Source organism: Ranitomeya imitator, chromosome 4, assembly GCF_032444005.1.
Source record: "Ranitomeya imitator isolate aRanImi1 chromosome 4, aRanImi1.pri, whole genome shotgun sequence".
NCBI lineage: Eukaryota > Metazoa > Chordata > Amphibia > Anura > Dendrobatidae > Ranitomeya > Ranitomeya imitator.
Window position 1 is genome coordinate 3238434 of NC_091285.1, and position 15208 is coordinate 3253641.

The 15208-nt window shown below is 48.4% G+C and overlaps 1 protein-coding gene across 1 annotated transcript in view; it reads left to right on the forward strand.

Annotated features, from left to right (window-relative positions):
* LOC138674933 (solute carrier organic anion transporter family member 1A2-like) overlaps nt 1–15208 on the forward strand; it is an 86543-nt gene that overhangs the window by 22650 nt on the left and 48685 nt on the right. The window contains exons 3-5 of the mRNA XM_069762770.1: nt 4084–4225; nt 4345–4477; nt 10931–11037. Coding sequence (XP_069618871.1) covers nt 4084–4225; nt 4345–4477; nt 10931–11037 — 382 coding nt within the window. The remainder of the gene's footprint in view (nt 1–4083; nt 4226–4344; nt 4478–10930; nt 11038–15208) is intronic.

Consider the following 15208-nt stretch of genomic DNA (forward strand, 5'->3'; position numbering starts at 1 on the left):
CACCCCCGCTGATGACATCACTGATATAATATCTGACAACCAGCCTGTATACAGATGTGAGGCTGTCAGCCCCACCACAACTGATGACCTCACTGATATAATATCTGACAACCAGTCTGTGTACAGGTGTGAGGTTGTCGGCCCCACCCCCACTGATGACATCACTGATATAATATCTGACAACCAGTCTGTGTACAGGTGTGAGGTTGTCGGCCCCACCCCCACTGATGACATCACTGATATAATATCTGACAACCAGTCTGTGTACAGGTTTGAGGCTGTCGGCCCCACCCCCACTGATGACATCACTGACATAATATCTGACAATTAGTCTGTGTACAGGTGTGAGGCTGTCGGCCCCACCCCCACTGATGACATCACTGATATAATATCTGACAACCAGTCTGTGTACAGGTGTGAGGCTGTCGGCCCCACCCTCACTGATGACATCACTGACATAATATCTGACAACCAGTCTGTGTACAGGTGTGAGGTTGTCAGCCCCACCCCCACTGATGACATCACTGATATAATATCTGACAACCAGCCTGTATACAGATGTGAGGCTGTCAGCCCCACCCCCACTGATGACATCACTGATATAATATCTGACAACCAGCCTGTGTACAGGTGTGAGGTTGTCGGCCCCACCCCCACTGATGACCTCACTGATATAATATCTGACAACCAGTCTGTGTATAGGTGTGAGGTTGTCAGCCCCACCCCCACTGATGACATCACTGATATAATATCTGACAACCAGCCTGTATACAGATGTGAGGCTGTCAGCCCCACCCCCACTGATGACATCACTGATATAATATCTGACAACCAGCCTGTATACAGATGTGAGGCTGTCAGCCCCACCCCCACTGATGACATCACTGATATAATATCTGACAACCAGCCTGTATACAGGTGTGAGGTTGTCGGCCCCACCCCCACTGATGACATCACTGATATAATATCTGACAACCAGTCTGTGTACAGGTGTGAGGCTGTCGGCCCCACCCCCACTGATGACATCACTGATATAATATCTGACAACCAGTCTGTGTACAGGTGTGAGGCTGTCAGCCCCACCCTCACTGATGACATCACTGATATAATATCTGACAACCAGTCTGTGTACAGGTGTGAGGTTGTCGGCCCCACCCCCACTGATGACATCACTGATATAATATCTGACAACCAGTCTGTGTACAGGTTTGAGGCTGTCGGCCCCACCCCCACTGATGACATCACTGACATAATATCTGACAATTAGTCTGTGTACAGGTGTGAGGCTGTCGGCCCCACCCCCACTGATGACATCACTGATATAATATCTGACAACCAGTCTGTGTACAGGTGTGAGGCTGTCGGCCCCACCCTCACTGATGACATCACTGACATAATATCTGACAACCAGTCTGTGTACAGGTGTGAGGTTGTCAGCCCCACCCCCACTGATGACATCACTGATATAATATCTGACAACCAGCCTGTATACAGATGTGAGGCTGTCAGCCCCACCCCCACTGATGACATCACTGATATAATATCTGACAACCAGCCTGTATACAGGTGTGAGGTTGTCGGCCCCACCCCCACTGATGACCTCACTGATATAATATCTGACAACCAGTCTGTGTATAGGTGTGAGGTTGTCAGCCCCACCCCCGCTGATGACATCACTGATATAATATCTGACAACCAGCCTGTATACAGATGTGAGGCTGTCAGCCCCACCACAACTGATGACCTCACTGATATAATATCTGACAACCAGTCTGTGTACAGGTGTGAGGTTGTCGGCCCCACCCCCACTGATGACATCACTGATATAATATCTGACAACCAGTCTGTGTACAGGTGTGAGGTTGTCAGCCCCACCCCCACTGATGACATCACTGATATAATATCTGACAACCAGTCTGTGTACAGGTGTGAGGTTGTCGGCCCCACCCCCACTGATGACATCACTGATATAATATCTGACAACCAGTCTGTGTACAGGTGTGAGGTTGTCGGCCCCACCCCCACTGATGACATCACTGATATAATATCTGACAACCAGTCTGTGTACAGGTGTGAGGCTGTCGGCCCCACCCCCACTGATGACATCACTGATATAATATCTGACAACCAGCCTGAATACAGATGTGTGGCTGTCAGCCCCACCCCAACTGATGACCTCACTGATATAATATCTGACAACCAGTCTGTGTACGGGTGTGAGGTTGTCGGCCGCACCCCCACTGATGACATCACTGATATAATATCTGACAACCAGCCTGTATACAGGTGTGAGGTTGTCGGCTCCACCCCCACTGATGACATCACTGATATAATATCTGACAACCAGCCTGTATACAGGTGTGAGGTTGTCTGCCCCACCCTCACTGATGACATCACTGACATAATATCTGACAACCAGTCTGTGTACAGGTGTGAGGTTGTCAGCCCCACCCCCACTGATGACATCACTGATATAATATCTGACAACCAGCCTGTATACAGATGTGAGGCTGTCAGCCCCACCCCCACTGATGACATCACTGATATAATATCTGACAACCAGCCTGTATACAGGTGTGAGGTTGTCGGCCCCACCCCCACTGATGACCTCACTGATATAATATCTGACAACCAGTCTGTGTACAGGTGTGAGGTTGTCAGCCCCACCCCCACTGATGACATCACTGATATAATATCTGACAACCAGCCTGTATACAGGTGTGAGGTTGTCGGCCCCACCCCCACTGATGACATCACTGATATAATATCTGACAACCAGCCTGTATACAGCTGTGAGGTTGTCGGCCCCACCCCCACTGATGACCTCACTGATATAATATCTGACAACCAGTCTGTATACAGATGTGAGGTTGTCGGCCGCACCCCCACTGATGACATCACTGATATAATATCTGACAACCAGTCTGTGTACAGGTGTGAGGTTGTCGGCCCCACCCCCACTGATGACATCACTGATATAATATCTGACAACCAGTCTGTATACAGATGTGAGGTTGTCGGCTGCACCCCCACTGATGACATCACTGATATAATATCTGACAACCAGTCTGTATACAGATGTGAGGTTGTCGGCCCCAGCCCCACTGATGACATCACTGATATAATATCTGACAACCAGCCTGTATACAGGTGTGAGGTTGTCGGCCGCACCCCCACTGATGACATCACTGATATAATATCTGACAACCAGTCTGTGTACAGGTGTGAGGCTGTCGGCCCCACCCCCACTGATGACATCACTGATATAATATCTGACAACCAGTCTGTATACAGATGTGAGGTTGTCGGCCCCAGCCCCACTGATGACATCACTGATATAATATCTGACAACCGGTCTGTGTACGGGTGTGAGGTTGTCGGCCCCACCCCCACTGATGACATCACTGATATAATATCTGACAACCAGCCTGTATACAGATGTGAGGCTGTCAGCCCCACCCCCACTGATGACATCACTGATATAATATCTGACAACCAGTCTGTATACAGATGTGAGGCTGTTGGCCCCACCCCCACTGATGACATCACTGATATAATATCTGACAACCAGTCTGTATACAGATGTGAGGTTGTCGGCCGCACCCCCACTGATGACATCACTGATATAATATCTGACAACCAGTCTGTATACAGATGTGAGGCTGTCAGCCCCACCCCCACTGATGACATCACTGATATAATATCTGACAACCAGTCTGTATACAGGTGTGAGGTTGTCGGCCGCACCCCCACTGATGACATCACTGATATAATATCTGACAACCAGTCTGTATACAGGTGTGAGGTTGTCGGCCGCACCCCCACTGATGACATCACTGATATAATATCTGACAACCAGCCTGTATACAGGTGTGAGGTTGTCGGCCGCACCCCCACTGATGACATCACTGATATAATATCTGACAACCAGCCTGTATACAGGTGTGAGGTTGTCGGCCCCACCCCCACTGATGACATCACTGATATAATATCTGACAACCAGTCTGTGTACAGGTGTGAGGTTGTCGGCCCACCCGAACTGATTCTGTCACTGACGCACTGTCGATCCGCTCCCGCCTCCAGGTCTTCATCTTTGCACTCTCCTTCGCATACATCACCAAGTCTCTCGCACTGACGTATTCGCGGAGTATGATCACTCAGATCGAGAGAAGATTCAACATCCCGTCATCTCTGGTCGGAGTCATCGATGGCAGCTTTGATATCGGTAATGATGGAATGTCCAGTGTGATACAATGTATCAGTGCCAGATGTGGGAGGAGTCATGGGGCATCAGCGTATGCAAATTTTCTGATGGAATCACATTAACCCTTTATTGTGTCTAAGGCAACTTATTGGTCATCACATTTGTCAGTTACTTTGGGGCAAAGCTTCATCGTCCAAGAATGATCTCCATCGGATGTCTAATTATGTTCCTGGGAAGCTGCCTGACCGCGTCACCGCACTTCATCATGAAACGGTGAGAAAGTGAATAATCAGAAGGAAATGTGAATATGCCCCCACCTCAGCTAAGTACAGACTTCAATGTATAGATATCTTATAACACTCTGCTGCCTGAGACACCACTAGGGGGAGCTCCCTGTATGCAGAGATACATGATAAGATCCTGTCTGTAGCCACCACTAGGGGGAGCTCCCTGTATACAGAGATACATGATAAGATCCTGTCTGCAGTCACCACTAGGGGGAGCTCCCTGTATACATATACACATGATAAGATCCTGTCTGCAGCCACCACTAGGGGGAGCTCCCTGTATACAGATACACATGATAAGATCCTGTCTGCAGCCACCACTAGGGGGAGCTCCCTGTATACAGAGATACATGATAAGATCCTGTCTGCAGTCACCACTAGGGGGAGCTCCCTGTATACAGAGATACATGATAAGATCCTGTCTGCAGTCACCACTAGGGGGAGCTCCCTGTATACATATACACATGATAAGATCCTGTCTGCAGCCACCACTAGGGGGAGCTCCCTGTATACAGAGATACATGATAAGATCCTGTCTGCAGTCACCACTAGGGGGAGCTCCCTGTATACAGAGATATATGATAAGATTCTGTCTGCAGCCACCACTAGGGGGAGCTCCCTGTATACAGAGATACATGATAAAATTCTGTCTGCAGCCACCACTAGGGGGAGCTCCCTGTATACAGAGATACATGATAAGATCCTGTCTGCAACCACCACTAGGGGGAGCTCCCTGTATACTGAGATTCATGATAAGATTCTGTCTGCAGCCACCACTAGGGGGAGCTCCCTGTATACAGAGATACATGATAAGATCCTGTCTGCAGTCACCACTAGGGGGAGCTCCCTGTATACAGAGATACATGATAAGATCCTGTCTGCAGCCACCACTAGGGGCAGCTCCCTGTATACAGAGATACATGATAAGATTCTGTCTGCAGCCACCACTAGGGGGAGCTCCCTGTATACAGAAATACACAAGATCCTGTCTGCAGCCACCACTAGGGGGAGCTCCCTGTATACAGAGATACATGATAAGATCCTGTCTGCAGCCACCACTAGGGGGAGCTCCCTGTATACAGAGATACATGATAAGATCCTGTCTGCAACCACCACTAGAGGGAGCTTTCTGTATTCAGAGATACATGATAAGATCCTGTCTGCAGCCACCACTAGGGGGAGATCCCTGTATACAGAGATACATGATAAGATTCTGTCTGCAGCCACCACTAGGGGGAGCTCCCTGTATTCAGAGATACATGATAAGATCCTGTCTGCAACCACCACTAGGGGGAGCTCCCTGTATTCAGAGATACATGATAAGATCCTGTCTGCAACCACCACTAGGGGGAGCTCCCTGTATTCAGAGATACATGATAAGATCCTGTCTGCAACCACCACTAGGGGGAGCTCCCTGTATACAGAGATACATGATAAGATCCTGTCTGCAGCCACTAGGGGGAGCTCCCTGTATACAGAGATACATGATAAGATTCTGTCTGCAGTCACCACTAGGGGGAGCTCCCTGTATACAGAGATACATGATAAGATCCTGTCTGCAGCCACCACTAGGGGGAGCTCCCTGTATACAGAGATACATGATAAGATCCTGTCTGCAGTCACCACTAGGGGGAGCTCCCTGTATACAGAGATACATGATAAGATCCTGTCTGCAGCCACCACTAGTGGGAGCTCCCTGTATACAGAGATACATGATAAGATCCTGTCTGCAGCCACCACTAGGGGGAGCTCCCTGTATACAGAGATACATGATAAGATCCTGTCTGCAGTCACCACTAGGGGGAGCTCCCTGTATACAGAGATACATGATAAGATCCTGTCTGCAGCCACCACTAGGGGGAGCTCCCTGTATACAGAGATACATGATAAGATCCTGTCTGCAGCCACCACTAGGGGGAGCTCCCTGTATACAGAGATACATGATAAGATCCTGTCTGCAGCCATCACTAGGGGGAGTTCCCTGTATACAGAGAAACATGATAAGATCCTGTCTGCAGCCACCACTAGGGGGAGCTCCCTGTATACAGAGATACATGATAAGATCCTGTCTGTAGCCACCACTAGGGGGAGCTCCCTGTATACAGAGATACATAAGATCCTGTCTGCAGCCATCACTATGGGGAGCTCCCTGTATACAGAGATACATGATAAGATCCTGTCTGCAGTCACCACTAGGGGGAGCTCCCTGTATACAGAGATACATGATAAGATCCTGTCTGCAGCCACCACTAGGGGGAGCTCCCTGTATACAGAGATACATGATAAGATCCTGTCTGCAGCCACCACTAGGGGGAGCTCCCTGTATACAGAGATACATGATAAGATCCTGTCTGCAGCCACCACTAGGGAGAGCTCCCTGTATACAGAGATACATGATAAGATCCTGTCTGCAGCCACCACTAGGGGGAGCCCCCTGTATAGAGAAATACATGATAAGATCCTGTCTGCAGCCACCACTAGGGGGAGCTCCCTGTATACAGAGATACATGATAAGATTCTGTCTGCAGCCACCACTAGGGAGAGCTCCCTGTATACAGAGATACATGATAAGATCCTGTCTGCAGCCACCACTAGGGGGAGCTCCCTGTATACAGAGATACATGATAAGATCCTGTCTGCAGCCACCACTAGGGGGAGCTCCCTGTATACAGAGATACATGATAAGATCCTGTCTGCAGCCACCACTAGGGAGAGCTCCCTGTATACAGAGATACATGATAAGATCCTGTCTGCAGCCACCACTAGGGGGAGCCCCCTGTATAGAGAAATACATGATAAGATCCTGTCTGCAGCCACCACTAGTGGGAGCTCCCTGTATACAGAGATACATGATAAGATTCTGTCTGCAGCCACCACTAGGGAGAGCTCCCTGTATACAGAGATACATGATAAGATCCTGTCTGCAGCCACCACTAGGGGGAGCTCCCTGTATACAGAGATACATGATAAGATTCTGTCTGCAGCCACCACTAGGGAGAGCTCCCTGTATACAGAGATACATGATAAGATCCTGTCTGCAGCCACCACTAGGGGGAGCTCCCTGTATACAGATATACATGATAAGATCCTGTCTACAGTCACCACTAGGGGGAGCTCCCTGTATACAGATATACATGATAAGATCCTGTCTGCAGCCACCACTAGGGGGAGCTCCCTGTATACAGATATACATGATAAGATCCTGTCTGCAGCCACCACTAGGGGGAGCTCCCTGTATACAGATATACATGATAAGATCCTGTCTACAGTCACCACTAGGGGGAGCTCCCTGTATACAGAGATACATGATAAGATCCTGTCTGCAGCCACCACTAGGGGGAGCTCCCTGTATACAGATATACATGATAAGATCCTGTCTGCAGCCACCACTAGGGGGAGCTCCCTGTATACAGATATACATGATAAGATTCTGTCTGCAGCCACCACTAGGGAGAGCTCCCTGTATACAGAGATACATGATAAGATCCTGTCTGCAGCCACCACTAGGGGGAGCTCCCTGTATACAGAGATACATGATAAGATCCTGTCTGCAGTCACCACTAGGGGGAGCTCCCTGTATACAGAGATACATGATAAGATCCTGTCTGCAGCCACCACTAGGGGGAGCTCCCTGTATACAGAGATACATGATAAGATCCTGTCTGCAACCACCACTAGAAGGAGCTTTCTGTATTCAGAGATACATGATAAGATCCTGTCTGCAGCCACCACTAGGGGGAGATCCCTGTATACAGAGATACATGATAAGATTCTGTCTGCAGCCACCACTAGGGGGAGCTCCCTGTATTCAGAGATACATGATAAGATCCTGTCTGCAACCACCACTAGGGGGAGCTCCCTGTATTCAGAGATACATGATAAGATCCTGTCTGCAACCACCACTAGGGGGAGCTCCCTGTATTCAGAGATACATGATAAGATCCTGTCTGCAACCACCACTAGGGGGAGCTCCCTGTATACAGAGATACATGATAAGATCCTGTCTGCAGCCACTAGGGGGAGCTCCCTGTATACAGAGATACATGATAAGATTCTGTCTGCAGTCACCACTAGGGGGAGCTCCCTGTATACAGAGATACATGATAAGATCCTGTCTGCAGCCACCACTAGGGGGAGCTCCCTGTATACAGAGATACATGATAAGATCCTGTCTGCAGTCACCACTAGGGGGAGCTCCCTGTATACAGAGATACATGATAAGATCCTGTCTGCAGCCACCACTAGTGGGAGCTCCCTGTATACAGAGATACATGATAAGATCCTGTCTGCAGCCACCACTAGGGGGAGCTCCCTGTATACAGAGATACATGATAAGATCCTGTCTGCAGTCACCACTAGGGGGAGCTCCCTGTATACAGAGATACATGATAAGATCCTGTCTGCAGCCACCACTAGGGGGAGCTCCCTGTATACAGAGATACATGATAAGATCCTGTCTGCAGCCACCACTAGGGGGAGCTCCCTGTATACAGAGATACATGATAAGATCCTGTCTGCAGCCATCACTAGGGGGAGTTCCCTGTATACCGAGAAACATGATAAGATCCTGTCTGCAGCCACCACTAGGGGGAGCTCCCTGTATACAGAGATACATGATAAGATCCTGTCTGTAGCCACCACTAGGGGGAGCTCCCTGTATACAGAGATACATAAGATCCTGTCTGCAGCCACCACTATGGGGAGCTCCCTGTATACAGAGATACATGATAAGATCCTGTCTGCAGTCACCACTAGGGGGAGCTCCCTGTATACAGAGATACATGATAAGATCCTGTCTGCAGCCACCACTAGGGGGAGCTCCCTGTATACAGAGATACATGATAAGATCCTGTCTGCAGCCACCACTAGGGGGAGCTCCCTGTATACAGAGATACATGATAAGATCCTGTCTGCAGCCACCACTAGGGAGAGCTCCCTGTATACAGAGATACATGATAAGATCCTGTCTGCAGCCACCACTAGGGGGAGCCCCCTGTATAGAGAAATACATGATAAGATCCTGTCTGCAGCCACCACTAGGGGGAGCTCCCTGTATACAGAGATACATGATAAGATTCTGTCTGCAGCCACCACTAGGGAGAGCTCCCTGTATACAGAGATACATGATAAGATCCTGTCTGCAGCCACCACTAGTGGGAGCTCCCTGTATACAGAGATACATGATAAGATCCTGTCTGCAGCCACCACTAGGGGGAGCTCCCTGTATACAGATATACATGATAAGATCCTGTCTACAGTCACCACTAGGGGGAGCTCCCTGTATACAGATATACATGATAAGATCCTGTCTGCAGCCACCACTAGGGGGAGCTCCCTGTATACAGATATACATGATAAGATCCTGTCTGCAGCCACCACTAGGGGGAGCTCCCTGTATACAGATATACATGATAAGATCCTGTCTACAGTCACCACTAGGGGGAGCTCCCTGTATACAGAGATACATGATAAGATCCTGTCTGCAGCCACCACTAGGGGGAGCTCCCTGTATACAGATATACATGATAAGATCCTGTCTGCAGCCACCACTAGGGGGAGCTCCCTGTATACAGATATACATGATAAGATTCTGTCTGCAGCCACCACTAGGGAGAGCTCCCTGTATACAGAGATACATGATAAGATCCTGTCTGCAGCCACCACTAGGGGGAGCTCCCTGTATACAGAGATACATGATAAGATCCTGTCTGCAGCCATCACTAGGGGGAGTTCCCTGTATACAGAGAAACATGATAAGATCCTGTCTGCAGCCACCACTAGGGGGAGCTCCCTGTATACAGAGATACATGATAAGATCCTGTCTGTAGCCACCACTAGGGGGAGCTCCCTGTATACAGAGATACATAAGATCCTGTCTGCAGCCACCACTATGGGGAGCTCCCTGTATACAGAGATACATGATAAGATCCTGTCTGCAGTCACCACTAGGGGGAGCTCCCTGTATACAGAGATACATGATAAGATCCTGTCTGCAGCCACCACTAGGGGGAGCTCCCTGTATACAGAGATACATGATAAGATCCTGTCTGCAGCCACCACTAGGGGGAGCTCCCTGTATACAGAGATACATGATAAGATCCTGTCTGCAGCCACCACTAGGGAGAGCTCCCTGTATACAGAGATACATGATAAGATCCTGTCTGCAGCCACCACTAGGGGGAGCCCCCTGTATATAGAGATACATGATAAGATCCTGTCTGCAGACACCACTAGGGGGAGCTCCCTGTATATAGAGATACATGATAAGATCCTGTCTGCAGCCACCACTAGGGGGAGCTCCCTGTATACAGAGATACATGATAAGATCCTGTCTGCAGCCACCACTAGGGGGAGCTCTCTATATTGTACTGCACTGTATACTCTGATATTTGCACATAATGATGTGATGCTGTTGTGTGATGATGATGACTATTTGCAGGTATCAGTATGAGGGATCGGTCTCGCTCTCCTCAAACAACTCCTCTTCTTATGTTCACCTTTGTCTGGCTAATCACAGTCGAGTTCCTGCCCCCGAGGTTCCTGAAGGTTCATTTTTAACAGTTTTTTGGGGGCTTTACTCTTATTCTTTCAATATCGCCCAGATATAATTATTATCTGCCGATACAGATGATATATGACATTATAGCCGCCGTCCATTCAGTGAGTCAGGATGAAGAGATCATTGTACTTCGGGAATGCTGAGTACCCAGTGCGAAGGGTCAGGGCTGCACATAGGTGACATGTAAGGAACTGCATAGACTATAAAACAGATGGGACCATCACGAATCACATGTAGTTTGGTTTCCCAGTTCTTTTCTAGCATAATTCACTTCACAGGACGTGACAATATTTTATAGAGCAAGGAATACAATGCTAGTAATTTTATATATTTTACTCCAAAAAGGTAGGCAGGGTTTACAAAAGTATAAAAAGATATTATAAAATAATGGTGAAAATCAATTTATGGTTCTTTCATATCATGGCTTGCCATGCGGCTCGGGAAGGGCATATATCCCAGTGCATGACAGATGTGTCTCGCAGCTAGACGCTGGACAAAAGACTAGTGAAGAAGGAGGTCTCACTCACTTATCCCTGAGCCCAAAACCAAGGCACTCCCCCTGTGGTGACCTCACTCAGAGGCTGAATACTCCTCTTTCTTAACATTATGAAAAGCCATTTTTACACATATCTTGGCGTATGAACCTTGTAGAAGCAAGACAAAGTTATCACTATTCTCAGCAAGTCCTGGGGATTAATTTAAGTATAACACATCTTTGTTATGAGCCCCAGTTAAGTAGTAATGCGTTTCTCACTTTCTGCTAAGCCCTGAGCTCAGAAAACCCACCAGTAAGGAGCCCTGTCCCTGCGTTTTCCGGAAATATGAACTGCCTATTTCTGTGAATATCCTGTTTTGATATATTTGGTCTTAAAGGACCACTGTAGCTACACAAAGGGATTGCCATGCATTGCTACTCTTTACTTCCGGATTCACAGCTGCAAAGACTTTCCTGAGGGAGGGGGAAAAGAGTGGCTTAGAATTTCACTCTGCTGGCAGGCAGAGAGAAGATGGGGGTCAGAGAGCCCACAGCGTGTGTCTGCCACCATGGTACCTTCTAAAATATTACTCAGAACATGGCATTTTTACATTATCATGACAGGACCCAACACTGAGGTGACGGGTGCTGAGAGCAGCTGGAGGGTCGGGGGCATGGGGGCTGTGAGCAGCAGGAGGGTTGGGGTCCAGGGACACTGGGGCTGAGCATCACAGAGCCATGCCGAATATATTATAAAATAGTCTTTAAAAAGAACAGCTGTGGCGGCTGTGGGATACAATGTGTCCATGTGCAAATAGTGTAGAACACGTGCATGAAAATTGGCCTTGTGAATGCGACCTAAGAGGTGCAAAACTCAGAAGATGTAAGGGAGGACAGCGTAGACTATTAGGGCATGAATACACTGGAGCATTTGGAAACCCAGATTCTGGATCTAAATGTGCAGCTGGCAACACTGAGATCCATAGACAATATGGAGAGGAGTCTTCTGCTCACGGAGCAGACGCTCAATGGGATAGATGAGGGGGGGATGGTAGGATGGAGCCGCAGGACAGTGAAGCAGCAAGCTGGGTGACAGAAGGCCGGGTAGAGGGAAGAGTGCCAGGCAGGCTAGTCCTGATCTGGAACACCCCAATAAGTTTGCTAAGTTGGCAGATGAGGGGGGTGCCAGTACAGGGGTAGCACTGCTGCAGCCAGGCATGTCCTCTGAAAGCCGGAGGAGTGACTGCTCCAGTAAGGAGGGAAGTAGGAGAGCAGGGCAGGCCAGACAGGTGCTGGTAGTGGGGGACTCAATTATTAGGGGAACAGATAGGGCAATCTGTCACAAAGACAGGGATCGTCGAACGGTGTGCTGCCTACCTGGCGCTCAAGTCCGACACATCGCTGATCGGGTGGACAGATTACTGGGAGGGGCTGGTGAGGACCCGGCGGTCATGGTGCACATTGGCACAAATGACAAAGTTACAGGTAGGTGGAAGGTCCTTAAAGATGATTTCAGGGAATTAGGCTGCAAGCTGAAAGCAAGGACCTCCAACGTGGTATTCTCCGAAATACTGCCGGTACCACGTGCCACGCCAGAGAGGCAACGGGAGATTAGGGAGGTTAATAAGTGGCTCAAGAATTGGTGTAGGAAGGAGGGGTTTGGGTTCCTGCAGAACTGGGCCGACTTCTCAGCTGGCTACAGGCTCTACGCTAGGGACGGGCTGCACCTCAATGGGGAGGGTGCAGCTGTGCTGGGGGAGAGAATGGCTAGAAGGTTGGAGGAGTGTTTAAACTAGGGATTGGGGGGACGGTATTCAATTTATAGGAGGGGAAGATAGTGCAGACAGAGACCTGGGCACAAATAAGGAAGATGGGGGTGGCGGTGGCATGGGGGGTGGGGTCAGAACAGTTAATAATTTAAGAAATAGAAGTACAGAGAGGAACATAAAGTGCATGTATACTAATGCCAGAAGCCTCGCCAACAAAATGGAGGAATTAGAACTAATGTTGGAGCATAATTATGACATGGTGGGGATATCTGAGACGTGGCTGGATGAGAGCCATGACTGGGCTGTTAACTTGCAGGGCTATAGCCTGTTCAGAAATGACCGTACAGATAAGCGAGGGGGAGGGGTGTGTCTATATGTAAAATCATCCTTAAAACCCATCCGGCGCGATAATATAGGTGAATCTAATGAAAATGTAGAATCCTTGTGGGTGGAGATAAGGGGAGGGGGAAAAAATAATAAATTACTGATAGGGGTTTGTTATAAATCTCCAAAAATAATGGAAGCAATGGAGAATATCCTCGTAAAGCAAATAGATGAAGCTGCGACTCAAGGAGAAGTCATTATTATGGGGGACTTCAACTACCCTGAAATAGATTCGGGAACAGAAATCTGCAGTTCCAGCAAAGGTGATCGGGGTCTGACAACTATGAGAGACAATTACCTCTGACAACTGGTTCAGGACCCAACAAGAAGGGGGCACTGCTAGACCTAATATTAACCAACAGGCCAGACCGCATATCAAATATAAGGATTGGGGGTCACTTGGGGAATAGAGATCACAAAATAATAAGTTTTCATGTCTCCTTTAAAAAGATGTGTAGTAGAGGGGTTACAAGGACACTAAACTTCAGGAGGGCAAATTTCCAACGGATGAGAGAGGATCTTGGTGCAATTAACTGGGACGATATCCTGAGATATAAAAATACACAAAATGGGAGACGTTTATTAGCATCCTGGATAGGACCTGTGCACAGTATATACCGTATGGGAATAAACACTAGAAATAGGAGGAAACCAATATGGCTAAATAGAGCTGTAAGGGGCGCAAAAAGTGACAAAAAGAAAGAATATAGAGAATTAAAGGAAGTAGGTAGTGAGGAGGCATTAAATAAATACAAAAGATTAAATAAATTCTGTAAAAAGCAAATCAAGGCAGCAAAGATTGAGACAGAGAGACTCATTGCCAGAGAGAGTAAAAATAATCCTAAAATATTCTTTAACTACATAAATAGTAAGAAACTAAAAAATGATAGTGTTGGCCCCCTTAAAAATAGTCTGGGTGAAATGGTGGATGAGGATGAGGAAAAAGCCAATATGCTAAATGACTTTTTTTCATCAGTATTTACACAAGAAAATCTCATGGCAGACAAAATGTCTAGTGATAAAAATTCCCCATTAAGTGTCACCTGCTTAACCCAGCAGGAAGTGCGGCGGCGTCTAAAAATCACTAAAATTGACAAATCTCCGGGCCCGGATGGGATACACCCCCGAGTACTGCAGGAATTAAGTACAGTCATTGATAGACCATTATTTTTAATCTTTAACCCCTTTCTGCCATTGGACATACTATCCTGTCGAGGTGGGGTGGGCCTTAATTCCCAAGGACGGAATAGTACGTCCAGGTCGATCGGCCACGTTCACGGGGGGAGCGCGGCCGATCGCGGCCGGGTGTCAGCTGCCTATCGCAGCTGACATCCGGCACTATATGCCAGGAGCGGTCACGGACTGCCCCCGGCACATTAACCCACGGAACACCGCGATCAAACATGATTGCGGTGTGCCGGCGGTATAGGGAAGCATCGCGCAGGGAGGGGGCTCCCCTCCCCTCTCAGCTTCCCTGAGACCCCCTCAGCAACGCGATGTGATCGCGTTGCTGCGAGGGTCTCCCTACCT